The 20,716-nt window shown below is 33.4% G+C and overlaps 2 protein-coding genes across 3 annotated transcripts in view; one reads left to right on the top strand and one right to left on the bottom strand.

Moving 5' to 3' along the window:
- Positions 1–20,716, bottom strand: part of LOC129938527 (unconventional myosin-Ib) — a 28,280-nt gene that overhangs the window by 4,378 nt on the left and 3,186 nt on the right. Inside the window, exons 3-18 of one of the 2 annotated variants that reach the window (XM_056046149.1) lie at positions 15,995–16,065; positions 15,667–15,929; positions 14,878–15,594; positions 14,747–14,810; positions 10,063–10,076; positions 9,906–9,990; positions 9,745–9,839; positions 4,122–4,269; positions 3,942–4,037; positions 3,647–3,870; positions 3,318–3,571; positions 1,367–1,503; positions 892–1,298; positions 674–823; positions 526–585; positions 29–360 (exon numbers count right to left, since the gene is read on the bottom strand). In XM_056046149.1, the coding sequence (XP_055902124.1) occupies positions 29–360; positions 526–585; positions 674–823; positions 892–1,298; positions 1,367–1,503; positions 3,318–3,571; positions 3,647–3,870; positions 3,942–4,037; positions 4,122–4,269; positions 9,745–9,839; positions 9,906–9,990; positions 10,063–10,076; positions 14,747–14,810; positions 14,878–15,594; positions 15,667–15,929; positions 15,995–16,065 (3,117 nt within the window). The remainder of the gene's footprint in view (positions 1–28; positions 361–525; positions 586–673; positions 824–891; positions 1,299–1,366; positions 1,504–3,317; positions 3,572–3,646; positions 3,871–3,941; positions 4,038–4,121; positions 4,270–9,744; positions 9,840–9,905; positions 9,991–10,062; positions 10,077–14,746; positions 14,811–14,877; positions 15,595–15,666; positions 15,930–15,994; positions 16,066–20,716) is intronic. The other variant, XM_056046150.1, reaches the window with a different exon arrangement.
- Positions 10,235–11,229, top strand: LOC129938528 (uncharacterized). Its single transcript, XM_056046151.1, has 3 exons — positions 10,235–10,384; positions 10,452–10,940; positions 11,009–11,229. The coding sequence occupies exons 1-3, from the start codon at positions 10,325–10,327 to the stop codon at positions 11,210–11,212; spliced, it is 753 nt and encodes a 250-aa protein (XP_055902126.1). The 5' UTR covers positions 10,235–10,324; the 3' UTR covers positions 11,213–11,229.

The raw sequence follows: 20,716 nt of genomic DNA, 5'->3' as shown, positions 1-20,716 counted from the left end.
AGTTATTCGAAAGTCTGCTTTTTGTTACCTTCTTGGATACGATGCTTTTCGATCCTTAAAAATAATACTCGCAGTAACTTTTTCTCTCATACGATTACGTGATGTTTGATCAAACGAATTCCGGTAGACCAAACATTTCCAGCGATGATAAATTGCACGTAGAATTCTCGAAGTTTCAATTAAAAATTTTGGCGCACTAGGCCATTCCGTAGAAAGCGGGCTTAGTGTATTTGGCGGAAGACGTAGCGGAAGTGTAAGAAGAAAATTTCGAATTTTCCATCTTCTATAAAATTGAAAAATAACCTCAACCGCCCATTCAACTTGTTTCCTGTATTTTACAGCACGATATTCTTCCTTGGCCTATAAGACAAAACAAATCAAACATTAAAAAATGAAGCAAATAGTTGTTGGCAATTATTATTAATTTTTAATTTGATTGTTATAACAATTACAAATAAAAATAAATGTGTAAAAAAGTGCATTCTAGATAAGAGCAAAACCGATGCATCTTCAAGGCATACTTACTATTCTATATAAACTCCACAGATGCCTTCGCCCTGTGAACGGAATACCAAAGCGACACTCCTATATGCAAACAAATGCAAATAAAAAAGTTACATGCAAACACCATGCAAAAATGATATCAAACAAACTAAATAAAAAGCTAACAAACCCTCCATGTTCTCCAGGCACTCGATATAACAATTTGACTTTCTCGCATCCGCAGGAATGTTTTTCTTCGCATGTGCATTCGATATGTTTTCTGTATCAGGATGGCTAGATCATCCATGCGCGCTTTCCTAAACTGTTCCAATTCAAAAACCTGAAATTTAATCGAGCTTAAGAATCCACACATCTATTTAAATTGGTTAGAAACAAATATTATCTTACAGTACGCGGACTCCTAATGAAGACATTCTTAGTTCCGATTGTGAATTCTGCTGATGGCAGTGGAACATTACGAATAATCAATGCAATACCTTCAACGGTATTGCCACTGTGTAAATGTGGCCACGTTACACTATTCAGCAGTTTATAGCGGTTGAAAAATTTCCCATGAGATAGATGAAAGCAGTGACCCGTCCTACATAGATTAACTAAAGGCATAAGGCTCATGTAACGCACTTGATGTTGTACTAAGGCTAGTTCGAATGTTCTTGGCTGCTTTGCCTCATTCGGCTTTATGCAGAAGACATAATGAGTTCCGCGATTTTTGATTATAGCTATAAGAGTTTGTAATTGGGTGCGTAAATTGGCACTAAGGGTAGAGGGTTTCTTGGTTGAACGCTTTGGATTGCCTTTAAAATGATCACAAAAAGAAAAATCATTTTATAGGACTAAACATAACATAATTATTTTTACTTACCTTCTGGGAAGAGGCTTTGTACTAAAGACATTTTGCTTTGGTATAGACCTCCGCTAATATTTTTGGGAAGCACATCTGAATTTTTTTCCAGAAACCGATGAACCGTATAGTTGACTACATTTGCGAAGTGTCTTATTCTAGAAGAAAAAAAGTATTGTAATAAAAAGAGCTTCAGGCTGCAAAAAGATTGTTGAGGAATTTTTGTTAACAAATGTAGTTTTTCAAACGTAAAAATTTTTCGCTAATCCCAACTTTAATTTTATGGCTTTATAATGTCAAATAGTCAACCAAAAATACGATAGGGGTATTATCGTGTTAAGAAAAATATCTAATCTACGCGCAATAAGGGATTTTTGAATGTAAGTTGAAGACACTACCTTTAATATATTTCAAGTTTTAACACAGGTGCACAGGAGAAGAAAAAAGTTCAGTAAACCATTCCACATTCCTGATGTACGGTGAAAAAAGAATCTCTTTACATGAAAGTAAGTCAGAAATTGAGCTCAAATAACTTAAGAGTATTACCGGAAGTCTGAGTATAAGGGCTTGTTTAAGGGGGAAAATGCAAATAGCTAATTCGAAAGAACATTGTTTGCAAAAATATCGGTCCAAAAAATGAAAGACTTGTTTGAGCGACTTTAATGTTTCTGTTAAAGTTTTATTGACTAACATTCTCAAAACCTGTTTTCCCTGTGCCATCCAAACTTTTGTTTCACGGGTACTGCCTCTTTGCTAAGAATTGACAAATCTTCCAAGTCTTCCAAAATTGTAGGTATTCTCCATTCCTAAAAACATTACTCGCACACAGTAATGGTTGAGTAAGACACTAGGCCCTAGTTCTCAACGGACTGTTGCGCTACCTAATTTATTTATTTTTGATAATGGATAGCGGCATTGGTGTAAGTTACGCTTTTACGACAGGAGACATGAATAACTCTATTCTACACAGTTGACAATTCCTCATTAGACATCGATATCCACATCCGAAGGACAAACGTGTGAGTCCAGAAATTGTTCCTGATATCCTCTTTAAAAGGGTTTGATGGATTTTTTTTTCATTTAGTATAAAATGTCTTCTTCCACAAAGAATTCAGTTTGTACTTATATCAACGCTAAAGTTTACGTCACTATCGGGGAAGCATAGTAACTAGTTAAAGTTCCTGAAGAAGTCATCCAGACCAGTTGGCTTTCTCATATTGCCAAACGATTTTCTTTCACTTTTTAGCATGAGACATTTCTAAATAGCATATCAGATGTGTGTAGGGTGAAAATGCACCGATCGCATATTTATTAAAATCACGGAAAAGAAAAAAGTCTTGGATATTAGCAGATTGATCTGCAAAGGGGCAATAATCACTGATAGAGCTTCGGTTCCCATCGATCACCGAAATCAAACATCAGTGATCGTGGTTAGTAGACAGATGGGGGACCGTCTCGAAACCTACCGTGTGCTGTTGTCAAGTGTTCTTTCTGTCTGTTGTTCTTTCTCTTCTGTCCTTCTGTCTTGTATTAATGTCTTGTGTTGTTACCACCTTTCATAGTCTAGTGCTCAAGGTGCTGTGTTGTCTACTCTGTACATTTATGCGCTCAGTAGTGTGTATGTAATGATCTGCAAAAAGAGGAAATCAAATTTGTCGTTGGCTTGAAAATACCTTTTCTTGCGTGTTGACTGGCAAGAAAATTATCTCTTTCCATTCAAATTTTAGTTATAACCAATATTCCTTAGATTTTCTGTAAGCTCTTCGGTAAAGCTGTTATGTTTGAATAAAATATATGCTACGGCAAAGTTTTTGTGAAAAAGTGTTTTAGACACTTACAGTTGTGTCGCCACTGTTATATTTTCATTACCAAACTGATCAAATCAAATTTGAATAATCCTATTTATGTAACTGTTTCCAAGAAACTCAGCAATAACATATTAATAAAAACATAATCATAGATAAAAACTCACTTAAAACTCATTGAAGTCATTGTTGGACCACTTGTTAGGAAGTTTGGATGGCCAGCACAGCATTGTTGTATTCGAATCAAAAGTGCTTCGTCAGTGTTTATGTGCGGTTCATTAATGAGACTTAAAATGCCATAGCAAGGCTTATCGATAAGTTCGCAAATTGATTCATTATCAAAAAAATCAATACGAGACCATTCAAGCCCTTCTCTGACATAAATCTCTTGTTCTAGCCTAAGAACGTTGTATATAAAATTCTAAAAATTTGAAAAGGAAAACAAAATATTTTAATGAATTTTAACTCGACAAATAATTTAAAAAAAAAAACATACCTGGTGTATTTTCTCAGCACAGTAATTAATTGCGAATTGTTCAAAAGAATTGTTATCAAAAATTTCGAAACCGTAAAAGTCTAGTAAAGCTAAATTCTTCTCTCTTTGATTTGATTTCAATGAGTCATTAATTCTATTGACGAGCCAAGTAAATAGTCGACTGTAAAGTGTTCGACATAATGTATTTCTGTACGCTGTTGCTTGTCTGGCATCAAGTTCGCAACCTTAATACACAAAAACAATAAAAGTTAAATAGATTATAACCAACTGGAAAGATGAACGTGGAGACCCTTACCAGAATCTTCATGCATACAAGCAGCACTAGCTCGCGTAAGGCAATGTAATAAAATTTGAGCATCTAGATTAAGTAACTGAGCGGTTTCCTGTAATTCTATAAAAGACAAAAAAAAAAAAACAAATACAAATTTATATTTAGTACGTTAATATTTAAATTTTAAAAACTTATTTATATTACCGTAATCATTGGAAACCTGACAGCCTTCGGTGCCGTCTATATTAGTTATTGGTACAAAGATAAAATTTCCTAACTTCAGTACGACAGCTATAATGCGAAACATCGACGTGATCTCATCTGAGTGTAAGCCGAGAACTTCGAGCGATTTCTGAAAGTAGAATATGCATTTTAGAGATTATTATAAATGAGTTAACTAAGACATTTGTTTCTTGTATTTAATATCTGTTGTTTTAAGTGTTTAAACATCCGAATTAATGTTTCATTTGTTTATCAAAACAACGAAAATTGTATTGTTCATACGATCGGTTTATGATTGATGATTATACTTAAATTAAAATCTTTGCTAATTTAAGACTTTTAACATAAAATTTAGTTTTTGTCTCAATAAAGGAATAGGGCATTTAAACCTCAAAAGAGATAGTTATGTAGAAAAGAGTGTATTTATAAACTGAGTAACAAAAACAAGTGGCGCACTTTTGACGTAAATGTAAATACTTTATATCAAAACAGACAAAAAAATTAAACCATTATTTAACGATTTAATCCTAAATAGATTGATGTAGGACAATAATACCCCATGCATGTTAAGTGTGTATTCATGGTTGATATATTTTATCAAATTTTCTTAGTTGGTAAGAATCATTTACTAAGTAAATGCTAAAATGTTAAAAATGATACGTACGCTTAGTTATAAGTTGCCAAACGGATTTAGTTTAGTTTATTTAATTCAGTGATAGGCTATACACATTAAGATACAATATCTTATTAAAAAGTGAAAACTTAAATATGTACAAATTTGATAAAGAAAGCTAACTTTAATTTAATACAATAGCAAGCAAGTATATGCAAAATTACAAAATAGAAATTACATTTTAATGGACAAAACTGAGCAGTTTAATTTAATTGGTATCACCATTGATTTAAATTAAATAATTAAAGGTAAAACCTCACAAATAACTAAGACGAAGAAAAGTAGAGTTTAAGTTTGTTTTCAAATATTTTAACATTTTCAAGTCTTTTTATATCTCTTGGAAAGGAGTTCCAAAGGCGAATGGCGTTGACAAAGAATTGTCGATCGGATGTAAGGCATGAATGTCGTGGGATAATAAGTGTATGTGATCTATTAGAAATTGGGAATTGTAATCTTTAAAAAAGGTACTGTGGTTGAAGCGTCTGCATAAGGTTAAAAAGAAGAAGAAGGGTTCGGTAGTGAAGAAAATGCTTGAACTGCATATTGCATAAAAAGTTAGCAAAGCCAGATATATGGTCATACCTTTTTAGACAATATACTAATATTATTGTGTTGTTGATGATATATGGTCATACCTTTTTAGACAATATACTAATATTATTGTGTTGTTGAACGCAACTGTAAGTTTTCGTCTAGTATCAGCATCACAGTTACAATAGATTTCACAACCATGCGTGAGTAAAGGGATGATCAATGCTTTTGCTAGCATCTTTTTAGTATTTGTAGGCGTTATGTGTTGTTATGTGTTGTGAGCTCCATATACCTTACCAACAGTAGTATTAATGTGATTTTTCCATGATAACGACCTGTTAAAAACTACTCCAAGATTCTTAGCTGTCTCTACAAATTCAATAGTGGCATTATCAAGCATTAATCGAGGGAAATAAGAGAGATCCAGAGACCGTTTAGAAATAACTAAGCATTTAGTATTGGTGGGGTTTAAGAACAGGCCATTTTCAGGCACTATTTGTGAATGCTTTGAAGGTCCTGGTTTGTGTTGTGGGTGCAATTTTCAATAAGAGCAAGCGAACTACTCAAATAAAGTTGCACATCATCTGCATATATGTGTGTGAGGGAGGACTTCAAAATAGATGGCAGTTCATTTATATAAAGTGAAAAAAGAATCGGACCCAAAATCGAACCTTGCGGAACACCTTTCAAGTCTGGCAAATGGAGAGAGCGTATTGGAGACGGATACAGCCTGCTTTCTATCACTTAGATATGAAAGTACCAGATTTGTTGCAGAAGACGAAAAATTAAATTGGTGTTTTAGCTTACGTATAAGAATGAGTGGTCAATTGTGTCAAAAGCTTTTGAAAAATCCAATAGAACCAAAAAACTCACCTTATCAACATCAATAGCTTGCCTTAGGTCTTTAGTCACAGTGATTAGTACTGTCGTACAGCTATGCTTACCACGAAAACCAGACTGAAAAGGTGTCAGTAAATTGGCTCCACTAAGATGTATACTTATTTGCTTTTGCATAATCCTTTCGAAGACCTTGGAGAGAAAGGGAAGTAAGAAAATTGGACGAAACTCTTTGCCATTGGAAGTTTTGGGTACAGGAATTATTTTTGCTAACTTCTAACGAGCTTGGGAAAGATGACACTTATTAATACAGTGTTAAACACGTGTGTGACGTAAGGCAAAATCAAGGGAAGTAAAGCTCGAATAAATACAGGGTCTACACCATCAACTCCAACCGCATTCGACTTCACCAACATAAAACTTTCAACAACGTCAGTACAATTTATCCCAGAAAATTCAAACCTAGGCACAGTATCAGAGATATGATCTTCATTTATTACAGCATTACGATTAAGCGAGGACGTACCGGGCAAGGTTAAAAATGGTTTGTTCAACTTACTACTATCGATGTTGCCAATTCCGACCTCGCGTAGGTTGTTCCACAGTTTTCGGCGATTCATTGCCAAATTAAGGCGACTTTTAAAAAATTTTGACTTTTCTGAGCGTATCTTGCAAACAACTTTGTTTCTTAACAAACAGTATTTAGATGGCATAGGCAGGAATCGAACCCAAGACCTCTGGCATGCCAGTCCAACGCACTAACAATCATATATTGAAATTTAATGTTAGAAATATGAGATCATGTTTTGAAAAAGCAGGTGCAATAAGTTGATCGTAGAAAAGAAAATTACTAATATTACTAACGAAAATAACATCAATGAGCGAACTGGAACTACTTGTAAAATGAGTTGGCGTATGCACATTTACCGGTGACATATTAAAAGATCCCATAGTGTCAATTAATATACTCTCATGTAGAAGATTACTTTTAATGTCTCCACACAAGACAATTTTAGTTGACATCAAAGCTATTTGTTCCATGAGATATACGAGGGTGAAAAATCAACGTATCTGTTCGGCTTGTAGACCGTCCCAAGTAAGAGTTTATCTTCTCTACACACCATGTCCAAAAAAATATATTTAATTTCACTACCAGGGTTTGACATACAATTTATCCTACAGGAAATACCGTCTCCAACATAGATTGCAACACCTCCTCCTCTATCACTTCTATCAGCCTTAAAAAGTCTTTAACCCTTTAGCTTAAACATATTGTTTAGTTAAGGATTGAAAACTTGCCTCGCTATACGACAAGAAGTATTATCAACACAAGAGGATAATTGTACATGAAATACATGGAAAAACAATTTTGCACTGAAACGTCCAGGAATTGTATACGGAAACATGGTTTCAACGGAAGAGTATCGCGCAAAAAAACGTTTATTAGTCATGTCATGAGATCTAAACATGTATTCGCCAAAAAATACAAAGCAGAAGACTTTGGCCTCTGGCAGACAGTCATTTTCATAGATGAGTCAAAGTTCAGTATTCATGGCAATATTTGGCGTAAGCCGAATAACTGAATCCCTTCCGCAAAACACTCGAGGAACCGTTAAACATGGTGGTGGGTCGGTAGTGGAATGGGGTTGTTTTTCAGCAGCTGTAGTTGGGAAACTGCACATAATTAAAGGAATTATGGATCACAAGATCTACATCGATGTCTTGAAGACGAATTTGAAAGATAGTGTTGCGCAAATAAGTCTAGAAAACAACCCAAAGCATAAAGCGAATGCAACTCGAATGTGTCTTCTCTTTAATTGCAGTAAGGTTTTGGAAACCTCCCCACAATCACCAGACATTAATCTGATAGAGAATTCATGGGAACTGGACCGCAGAATTCGGAAATGCACCATTAAGAACAAAAACGACCTTAAGGAGAAAATTCTCTATGAATGGACAAAAATAACCTCGGAAACAATACAAAAATTGGTAAGGTAAATGCCAAGACCATTGTAAGCTGTAATTACTTTCAAATCAAAACAGGGTACGAATACAAAATTGACATAGTATTACAGTAGTTTTATCTATTCTTTAAATTTTTCAAAAAAAAAAAAATGAATTGTACCAACTATAGAAATTTTATGAAACATATCAACCATGAACTTACTTAATTTGCACTTTGTTATTACTTTTGTATCTGAAGTCATCTTGGATGAGGAAAACATTAAAACTTTTTTTGAAGGGTTACAAATATGAATTCGATACACTGTATGTATTATTTTTGTTTTGTCTGGCGTAAGTCCTCGTTGAACATTTTTTCCTGAACATCCAACAAATCAACTATTTGCTGAGCATGCGTTGAATCCGATTTGATGCAACGGATGGATTTACCCAGAATATGTCTGAAAGGGCAGGTCGCATCCTTACCTTTTTCTCCAGTATGTCACAAATGTGTTAAACGGAATTCACATAAGGGCTCTTCGTAGGTCATGCTAAAGTTTTTATTTCTGTTTCTTTGCAAATAGTAGGCTGAGCCACTGATAACTTACTTATTTTAGCAGATCAGGGTTAACATCAGCCTAAACCAAAATGTATCTCTCCGTCTCCGAATCAATACTTTCAAAAGAGCAAACCACAGCTTGCAGAAGTACTAGGCAACCGATGTTGACCACGGAAAGGTAAAAGTAGGAGGTAGTAGTCAGAGGTTGGTTTTAAGAAAACTTGTCGACGTTTTGTTCTCTTGATTGAGCATCTGACGACGTTGGCTCCATTATAGTCGTATTATAGCTTGAGTTCGAAATGCCTTAAGGTGTCAGATTATACCAAAGGTATAAGTTGAAATTTTTCGGATTTTTCTTTAAAAGAAGCACTCTAAAGAATTTCAAACATTTTGTATTTAAAGTGTTGACCATTGGATTCTATACATTTTGCCCATCTTCCTGGCAAGTTATTGATACAGTTCCATTTTCGACTTTTTCAATATTGCCGAAGAGCTGCTCTGCGATTGAGCGTCCCATCGATGCAAAAAGTTGGTATTTGGGCAGGGCGATGTGTACTCGCTGTACTCGGGTGCGATAATATTTCCTAATTCAATGACTTTAGTGTTTTTTTGACCACTTAAGCGGTATGTGACAGTACGTTGTCCTGTTGTAGGATAGTGTTTCCATGTCGTCAGGTCCATTCCGACCGTTTTTCTATCTAGATTCCAGATTCAAATTAATAATTTGCTGTCGGTATAGATCTGTTTTCACCTTCAGAATGGGTTTTAATAACTTAAAGTTCATCACACTACAATGGTCCCACCAAACACATATCATTGTCTTACGGCCAAAGCAATTTATCCTTGGAGTCAATGGGCTAGCGAAGAAGCCCTGTCTCACATGTTCTAATCACTGAAGAATTTTCCCATAAGTTTCAAACAGCAACTTTTATGTGGCCAGCGCAGAAGACGGGACACATCAGGGACATAACATAATATTACCAAAATAATAACAACATGACTGCACCACTTTTTGTAACACAGTATTGTAATGAAAAAAAAGAACATTAATTTACTGAAATTACCTTTGTGTAGTGAAAATTATTTCGGTCCTCTTCAATTGCTGAGGTGTTCTTTAGAATCTCATATTTCTCAACATTTCTATAGAGCTTCAATGATTCTAAAATAAAACAAAACAAAATAATCATTCTAAGTGAGTTATATATAATAGAATAAAGAAAATTACTTAAAAACTGCACATCAGCACCCAATAACAATTGATAAAAAATATGGAAATTCCTTTCTCCAGGATTTAAGTGGGTAACGCGGGTCTGAAAATATAAACATTATTCAATTGTAGTATTCTTATCTACAATGAAAATATTTTATAATGTTAAACAAACCTTCTCCAACATGTCTACGAGTGCAATGTTTTTTTTTTTAAATAAATAAACAAATGAGGGAATTACAATATGCATAAAAAAATAATTTATTAGTCATTATTTGTATTTTATTGAATTCATGTTTTGCATCAATAAATCACAATGTGAACATTTAAAAAAAATCCCCCGAGTATTTTAAGAGATAAGAAGACAATTGATAAAGTTTGCTTTTATAAATAACTTAAGATCAATCTATTTCTTCAGTTAATCTTAAAGCTTGGACATGGCTAAACATCATCTAACATTTAATTTAATTATTATTAATTTCATATTAAGTTCCATGGTGTGTTAACTTACAATATATGAGTTTTGTTTTTTCAATATAAATAATATTTAAAAAATATTTTTAGATATGTTTTTGTTATGGAAACTGTGATATTACACCTCCTGAACAGCAACCAGGAGTAGATGATTTTATTGATAATATATCGGCGCACTACAAAAATGAAATACAAATTATTGAAGCGCAGCTTTCCCAAATGCAGTATTCTTTTCAAAAGCAACTCACTGTCGTGGAGTACAATCAAGAGTTAGTTGCTAAAACAAGCAGACAACTAGAATCCCGCATGAGAAGCACAGCAACGCTTAACTATAAAACCAAACTATGTATTCAACATTTTATGAGCAATGTAACGATGGAGAATCTGAATATTCAAACAAAATTGCGCACGTGTGTTGATACTGCGCGAACTAATTCAAAGACAATAGCTGACAATGTGAAGAATCAAATAAGAAATTCCAGAACTCAGTTACAAGAGCTCGTTAATACTGATTTGGTATTATGCCGGAAGAATAATGCAAACAACATGCAAAAACTACTTGAATGTGTTAGAGAAAAGGTAAACTTTATCCCTCTTATTAAAAAGAACATAAATAATAGATTTCTTTTGTTTTTCTTTCTTTTTAGCTTAAGGTTCGTGAGGTTAATATTCAGAATATGCTGAAAGCAGCTGTAAGAGATATTGCAAGTTGCATGTGCAGATCTGATATTTTAGCAGTGACCGCACAAGAATGTTCGTTTCTTTTTATTCTGGAAATGTATACGCTCTTATCGGAAATTGTTTCAAACATAAACACATGTATTGGCGAAAGATTGCTAGAAATAAAATAATATGAATTTACGTATGTACATAAGCCGGTCTTTAATATTTAATGAAGATCAAATACAGGTCTTGGAATTATATAATAATACTAGGATAAATAGTGGGTTCGGCATTATTATAGCTTGTTTCCATTATCGTACTTATTTATGCTTAAAGCTTCTCAAAAAATATCTAACAGATTTCGATAAATGTATGTATAATATCGTCGTCGTTCTATGAAAACTCCCTTAGTCCATTTTCCGCAAAAATGAAAAAAATACGCTAAGTTTTTTTTTTATATTTTTACAAAACTCCCTAAACTTAACAATGCATCATTTTTAAATTATAAAGAATTAAAACTCCCAAAATCTTTTAAATTCTATGTTGATTTCAAACTTTTAATTCATATATCTCAAAACACAAAAAATGGACTTAGGGAGTTTTAAAAGAACGACGACGATATATACTTTTGGAAAATATAGTTTCCATAGAAGGTGTGGAAAATAAAACTTATTTCAAAAAACTGAATAAATAAATCCGTTTTTTGAAATATATGTATGGAAGTATATTTAAATAGACTATGGAGTTATGAGTTGTCAATGGTAGGTGGTCGATTTTAAGACACTAGACTACATTAATTAAAAAGGTTCTCCAATAAAATCAAATAAATTTTTGTTGGGGACGAAAACAAAATAAGCTGACATCAAACCTTATTTAAGCTGTTATAGGAATTATATTCTTAATAAAGGATTCTACGACGTCTTTTAACGTGTCGATTGTCGAAGTCTGTACTAATTTTCATCGAATTTCCTTTACAAAAAAGTTAATAAATCCTTCTGAAAGAAGAAACTCTTAACTATACTTTTGACTATAATGCCGTTTTCTTCATTTTTTTTACACAATGAAACGTTATCTAATAACTCAAACTTAAATAACCCAATCTATTTATTTATAATTTGAATAATTATCTAGTTTTGTATTTCCATAGAAATACATCATTTGTGGCCTTAGATCTGTTTTGATTGGGAAAAGAGATAATTTGAATGACGCATTGGTAAAAAAAAACCTATCCAAGGGGCAAATAACTAGTTTGTTAGATGTTAAGAGATGTAACACTCACTAATTAAGGCAAGACAAAAAGAATAATACAAATTAAATGCCTATAAGATACTTTCCTCTAGCCCTATACGCTAAAACAGTCTTACTGTGGCTTCTTCTAAAGCTAATCAACAACTTTGATTTTCCCATCTTTATTCAAAACTACGCAAAGAATAGCCAACTACCTTGGAACCTTCCAAGTAACACCATAAACACCGAACTTTGCAACTATCCAAACAATTTAACCTCTGATGATATGTACAAAAAACTTTTTCAAGACATCTCTTGGATGGAAACTACTATTTACAGACGCATCCAAAGGAGACACGAACACCTCGTTTGCTGATGTTTGCGCCAACAGTTGCGTTGTCTCGAAAGAGCTATTATCCTCGCACACATCCACTTGTACTGCCGAAGCATTTGCTATATACCAAGCGATAACACACTCCCAGAAAAGAAAAACGACCATATTTCGAAAACATTTCGAAATCGATTGAAATAGTAGAAATAATAAGACTCATCCTAAATCTCGAAACTTACAAAATCATCTTGATTCCCGGCCACGTTGGAATCAATGGCAACGAAGCAGCTATCGCAGAAGCCAAATCAGCGAAAAAAGAACCATTAAAAGCCTCTTTTCAACACAATCAAAAAGATACTACCAATTTTCTTCTAGGAAACTGGAAGTTCAAAAGAAAAGAATCTTGGACAAATTACAACCACTCATACAAAAATCTAAATCCAAACAGGGACAGAGCAATCTATCCCAGCAACATATCTTTAAAAAAAAACTAAAGCTATACATCAGGCTCAGACTGGGTCACTCATACATTACACACAAACACCTGTTCATTAAAGAAGCACCCCTACTCTGCCATCTCTGAGAGGATAACTCCACTTTTACAATGACCCACCTTCTTTCCTGTCCAACAGTCTCTTCAACCCGCGCAAAACTATCAAACCAAAACTTGCACCATCTTTTTAAAAATATTAATGACGAATTTAAAAATTGAAAACTCTATTTAATTTTTTTTTTTAAATTTATTTACCATTTAATAAAATTAATAATAATTTTCAATCTGGTATTAGAGAAAGCAATATTTGACTCTGGCACGCCTACAAGACGGACAGTCGTCACCAGGGCCAGCCAGATACTGGCTTACGCAGAAAACTAAACAAGCTGCACACGATACCTTCACCCAGTTCTAGCCGGCAGCACAAAATCTGAGGCTGAACATTAGTGAAGGAAAAACAAAGTACATGGTGGCGTCGACTGCGAGAAGACCAATTGGTCAGACAAATAGTGCAATCCTTCAAATACCTTGGGTCATTAATAGCAGCCGATAACAACATAGAAGAAGAAATACGTGGTCGGTTGCTCAAAACCAACAGAGCTTACTTAAGCCTGTCAAAGTATTTTGAAATCAAGGAACTTTACCATAACTTCAAGCTGCTGCTGAACAGGGCGATGGTCTGCCAGTACTTTCATATGGGTCCGATATCTGGGTGCTTAGTAAGAGGCACTCCGACCTATTAGGCGGAAGTTCTTGCCGAAAATTGTTGGCCCCTTATGTGAGAAAGGAAGATTCTCAAGGATCAAGGACTATATGCAATCTATGTCAAAGCTGATAATGTGACAAAAATTGAGCTCGGTAGGCTCTGGTGGGCTGGACACCTAGCTCGTATGAATGAAGAGGAACCAGCTTGGAAAGTCCTTTGTTGTACATTTTATGCACTTTTAAATCAATTTATAAATTAACATGAAAAAAGCTACACTGAAACAAATTCTGGGAATTGAACTCATTTTCTATGTCAAATCATCTTCAGTAATGAGGCTTAACAAGCACACAAACCAGTAGAATTGTGGTTTGTGAAATGACCACAACCTCAATGAGACAGCATTGCATCCCAAAAAATCACTTTTATCTGCGGTTTCATTAAATAGAAATCATCGCCCCTTTTGTTTTTAAATCCAAGAAAGGTACCTAAATTACCATGAGTCATGAACGTTACATATCTTTGCAAATCATTTGGAAGAAAAGAAACTTCAACAAATGGGTGCAACATCACTACGTTTGGGGACCGAACAACTCAAGAAATGCAGCTGGGAATTGTCAACCTCCTTCGTGTGATACGACTACTTTTTCAGAAAATGATTATTTATGCTGATAACACAGCAAACATTAATCTTTTAGAAGCCTCCATTGACGAAACAAACGAATTGTGTTCGAAAAAGTGTTGAAAATAAGATCCTACAGGATGGAATTTTTTGTTCGGAGGGATGTTCACTGTTTTAATGCTAATGTTAGGTATTTTTTCTGGTTCTCTTATTGGTTCATTCTTTTTTAGGAATAAGCTGTAACAAATAAGTCCGATTGATTGATTGATCAAACGATTCAAATTCATATACAAATACTGTCTGTTAATAATTATTATTTTCTTTAAAAACAGAAAACTATACTTACAATGCGTTATATGAATTCCTATAGGATCTCCTTTGAAGTCAATTTCAATATCAAAAAATTTACCCTAAAAAGAAAATACCAATTCAAATAAAAAATCCAAATGTATTTAAAAAGTATTTCGTCACACTTACATATCTACTTGAGTTGTTATTTTTTAAAGTTGTTGCATTGCCCATAGCTTCTAAGAACACATCTGCACACGTTACACATTCCCACATTCTTGGATTTCTACACTGGGTTAAAATGTTTGTTGCCGATAGATTTTTGTTTGCTTTTAAATTCTCTCCATACATTTGACTCAGCCGGTGAGCATCAAAGAGAGATATTCTCGACGAACTTATTGTCGAGCTAGGAATAAAATCTTTACTTGTAGAACTTTCATTCGAATGTTGCCGAATTAAACTCGAACAACTGCCTCTCATTTTAACATCGGCTTTCATTTTATAAGATATCGAATTGCCACTGCTGCTACATGCCTTCTCTTCAACTTCAAAACTACGTTGTCGGGTGCATTTATTGTGACCACACAATCGGCAACCAGTCGATGTTGAACTCGGGTTGTTGTACGGCGATCCTTTTAGTGCAACATTATATGAGCTTGAATCGCAATTGGAGCCAGAACTTAATATTCCCATCGAAACATTGGTCGACGCATCACATAAGATTTTATCGGATTTTTGTCGATTCAAAGAAACTTCATTGTAGTTGTGTTTGAAACAGGATTTTGTTGGTACAGTCGTTGAAATGATGGATGTTCTTTCTTGACGATGGGGCATGATTTCGTCAAAATTTTCTGTACTCTTGTGATGGGAAAAATCAAAGTCAACAACTTTTTCGCGTATGTTTCTCTAAGGGAAGACAAACATAACAATATAAAATTTGTTTTACAGGAAGAAAAAAAGAAGGACATATTTATTTACTCTGGATGAACGATCACTACTTTCTGCTCGTGCTCTTAACAATGACTCATTTGTTGCGGTTGTGTGTTGGGAAGATTGTTTCTTTGGAGTTGATATTCGTGAACTAGGACATGCAACATAACTTCCTGAGCAACTGCTGGAAGTTCGACGCCTTGACGCAGCCAAAGGACATTTTAGTTTGCTGTTTTTTTGGGCATCCTGTATGTGAGTGAGAAAATTTACAACCATTTTAAATGATTCCGTTTTCCCCGCACCACTTTCGCCTATAATAAACAATAATTGTAGTCATTAAAAGACTTATTTGTCAATAGCAGTTTATTTTATTTACCTAGTAAAATAATACATTGATCTTCACTTTGATCCTTAAGAGACTGGTAGGCTAAATTGGCGAGACCGTAACTAAAATAATTCGTAAAAAGTGCATGAGTGTTAAGCTGAATATTTTTTTTCAAAAAATAAAGTACAGGTAATATAAGTTCAAAAATTGGTACATAAACTGTTAACAACAAGATCATAGAATAATAAAGGAGATAATAAGACCCGAGACCATACAGAATAATTATATATTGTGAAGTGTACGACCTTAGGAATATTTAAAGCCCTTCCCACCGTTTTATCGTAAGCGACATTTTGTATAAAAAAGACAGCTTAATTCTTAAAATTTGGTAGTAACACATAGGGCATTGAAGGCTATTGTCATGTCTAAACTTAAGCATAATTAATTATTTTGCAGTACTGACTATGGATACATGTTGTTTCAAGGACCAGTAGTAAGCTTTTCATTTGTCGTTAACTATAACATTTATTTTAGCGTTTACGATAAATTGGCGGAAAAGGCTCGATTTGTGTGTAGTAAACAATGGGAGTTGGATAATATAAGTGACAAGTGTAATGAATAAAAAATTCTTATATTCTTATAAACAAAGACGATATTCATCAAAAATAACAGTGCTAATATTATTAGCTGGCGTTATAAACTGGTTTGATGTCGGGCCCAACATACATATGCATTGTCCAAAAAGTCTCTGTACAGCATCCTAATTTTAGTGGTTTTTTTTTTTTTTTTTTTAAAAAGTACTAGGAATAAATGTAAAACCAAAAAAACTGTGATTGTGATTTTTAGAAATCTGTTTTTAATAAATTGTTATAGTAAATATTTTATCTCAGAATCAACAAAAAGAAAGCTGAATGACGAAGACTTTTTGGACTAGGTGTATATATCACATGCGTAAGCGTACCGATCATACGATCTTATTTAGATTAGATTAGATTAGAAAAGATTTTATTCAAATTCATTTAAAAATAAACCTTGACAAGGGTAATTAAAATCTTAATAATGTAGTAATACAATATTTTGACATAACATATTTTTGTTGTCTGTCAGATTGGCGATATAAATTCAAATTTTATTAAATACGCAAAATAAAAATGGTTAATAATAAATCTTTAAATTATACATTTGTAGATATTTTTACTTTACATTTTAATTTCTTCTTAAGCATAATTAACATAACATTAATTTAATATCACAATTTTCATCAGTTTCAGTTTCATGGCTCAAGCAAGACTCTTTTCCAAAACAGGCGAGTCTCATTTTATTATAAATTGGGCATCTACCAATTAGGTGATATGTATTTTCTACTTCATCCATGTTACATATAGAGCAGATACCATCCGTATCCTTTTTGAATGCTCTAGCATTAATATTTAATAGACCACCTCTAGCTTTAAAAATTAAACATACAAGGTGAGGAGAATTCAAATGAGGATAAACATCATGAAACTGAGAACCCTTAGCATCCGCAATGTGATTTGCATTTTCTTTAGCTTCTAGTGAGATCAATAGATTTTTATGAAGGTTATTGAATGATGCGTTGGACAGGTCTATTTCAATATTAAGTTCTCCACCTAAGCTAAGCCAGTCTAAAACCCAAAACGTTTTTTTACAATTGTTTCTTGTGCAAGAATTCGCGATAATCTAGTTCTAGGGTATTCAAGTACTTTATTGACATAGTCAAAGTGAAGAGATAGCGTTCGGAGGTATTGAGACTTTAAGCCAGTTTCAAAATATAACATATAGTTGGGAGTGTTGTTAGGTAGGTTAAACATTTGCTTCATGAAGAATCTGAACAGTTTTTCTACTTGGTCATATTTTTTAGAACCCCAAATTTGTGCACCATATAGCATTTTTGTTGTAAATATATTTGGACCACATTGAGATAATTGCACTTTTAGACATTGTAAGCTTTGAGTCTAAATGTTTATTGAATGACAGGTTATAATTCAAGGTTACCCCTAGGTACTTGTAATCGTTCACGATTTCGATCCGATCTGGACCATAATTCCAGTTGAGATTGCTAGGAATTCTACTGCCCGTTCTAAACACTAAGATTTTGGATTTGTTGAGATTCGTTTTTAAACCCCATACCAAACAGTAGGTGAATAATGAGTCAATCATATTTTGAAGATGGGGAATCATAGATTATAACGAGATCATCGGCGTATAAAAGCACCTTCACAACTGTATCATCTACACGAACACCTCCAGGTAAATGTAAATGCAAGTCATTTAGGTAGAGGCTAAATAAGATCGGACTAAGCAAACATCCTTGTTTTACACCTACTTTTACTTCAAAAAAGTCAGAAAGAGAGATTCCATCCCACAACTGGCAAGTTGTTTCTTTATAAAGTAGTTGCAAAATGGTTACTATTTTTGTTGACAAACCTAGACAGGACAGCTTATAGAAAAGCGAATTACGTGGTATCAGATAGAAAGCACTTGTTAAATTGAAAATGTTGTCAATCGTTGAGTATCCAGGTCAGAAGCCAGATTGGTATTCACAAAGAATGTCATTATCGTCAGTCCAGCCGTTTATCCAATTTAAGATTAGCCCCGTGAATACTTTGTAAAGTGTGTCCAGTAGGGAAAGACCTCTATAATTTTCACAAAAATTTGGATCACCTTTCTTGAATAAAGGGGAAATTATTGAACTGCGAAAAGAGAGTGGAATTTCAACGCTTAAAAAGATTTTGTTAAGCAGAATAAGAACCTCTTCTAAGAAACAAGATGGGGCATTTTTGTAAAACTCATAGCTGATTCTGTCCTTGCCTGGTGCCTTTTTAAGTTTATAATCAAACAAGTACAAGTGTATTTGGTTCTAATGGGATTTTCAATTTATAAAATAAATTTATTAATTCCTTATGTAGATCTGTAAAAACACGAATTTCCCCTGTTTTTGCATTCCATTGGGGCAAAATAAACTGTTTTATTTTTGATTTAAGATGAGATCTAGAGATTTGGATTTTTCGGCAGATTTACCCCTCTTTGGTTTATTACTAATAATATTTTGAAAAAATATTTAGCTGGGAATTTGACAGCTCTACCCCACTCGTTAACACAGTGACAAAAAAAAGAAACAGTTTCATTCGTGTTCCATGTGCCACTAAAAAAGGAGACTTTAGAATTTCGTTGTATCTTAAAACTAAAATCATATTTGAAATGATGTTACTACTATAAACAGTTTGGTCGATAAACAATTTGTTTTCTAAAATACTATAGAATATTTTGTTTAAACCTATGGCTTTCAATTCTTTTAATAAATATGATTTAAAATCATGGACATTAAATTTTTATTTAAAATCATGAAATGAAAATAAAAATAAACCAGCATAGGTGTTCATATATGCGTTTCGCCCCGATGTAATGGTTGGGCTCATCAGAAGATGACCATTACACCTTGTCTTGACGCATATTTTCTCGAATAAATCGAGACTCCATATCCACTGTGAATTATATAGTTGCTACAAGTCTTCAAAGAAGATAAATTGTAGCTATTTTTATTGCCTTGCTTTGGACTTCTGAAGATGAAATATTTGACTGTTAACAGTCGAATTGTTTTTTCTTTAACACCGATTATTTTTAATAAATCAATTCCTTGTTTGGAAACAAAAATTCTGCTATTGAAATAAGCTTTCCCAAATTTAATAGTGATGGGTCTGTATAGTGAGAAGACGGCAACCTAACTTAAAGAACCCAATTTTTCCCTGATACATAAAGTCTAAGGGTATTATTCAAGAATGAGAAAAAACTGTTTTTATAATTTCGAATTGCAGATTGAATAATTAAGTTATCAAGAACTCATATCGACATATAGTTATTGAAGGCAGGTATTAAGTTGTTTAAACTCTTTCCTTTAGATAGCTTTCCAATATCTTATGGGTCCAGGATCGCTGGCCAATAAAATATTATATTGAAGAAAAGAAAATAATTTGTTCGTAGAATCACGTCGTTGATTCGAGCAATTGAAAAATTAAAAGGCCGAGAAAGTTTAGAAAATTGGAAGTTCGCAGTTCAGAATTTTGGGGAGCTAAAAGATCTGTGGGAAAGCGTTCTGGTACAGCAAAAGATGCACAAAAAATCCATAAAATCTAAAACCAAAAAAATGATTAAATATATATTTCGGTGTGGAATCGGTTAAAAGCTAAGTTTGCTAACAAAGGTCTTACACGAAGAACTGGGTTGTTCAAAACCTAGTTGAATACGAAGTTAAGATCTTGTGGTTCTGTAGATTCAGATTTGAAAAAATCATTACTACAGTACATATTCAAATAAAGCTCTGAGCGACATTTAAGGATGCCGTTTTAAGAAACTAATTTTTCATGTACAAGTAGGCTTTAGTGTAAATTTGAATTTTGTCAGTTTTATTACCCTAGCAGTATTAATGTCAGATGACTTTAAAGGAAATTCATATTTTCAGGTTAATTAAATACACTGTTAGCACACACTTTCGCGTAACTGATTCCCACCAGACTAAATGAGCTAACAGCTAAGATTTTTATATTATTTTTTATTTATGGTCGATTCAATTTTTAGTTAAATAAAACAAACATTTTTGTTTTTTCGTTTTTTAATATTGTTTTAAATTTTTTTTTAGAAAAAAACACAAAAAATAACCATTTAATTTGAGTCATCAGGTTAGCACATATCACTTTTTTCATTTTTTTTAAAGCTTTTGAACTTATTTCTTAACCTATACATTTAGTAATTAAA

Source organism: Eupeodes corollae, chromosome 1, assembly GCF_945859685.1.
Source record: "Eupeodes corollae chromosome 1, idEupCoro1.1, whole genome shotgun sequence".
Classification (NCBI taxonomy): domain Eukaryota; kingdom Metazoa; phylum Arthropoda; class Insecta; order Diptera; family Syrphidae; genus Eupeodes; species Eupeodes corollae.
This window is presented reverse-complemented; position numbering and strand designations above follow the sequence as displayed.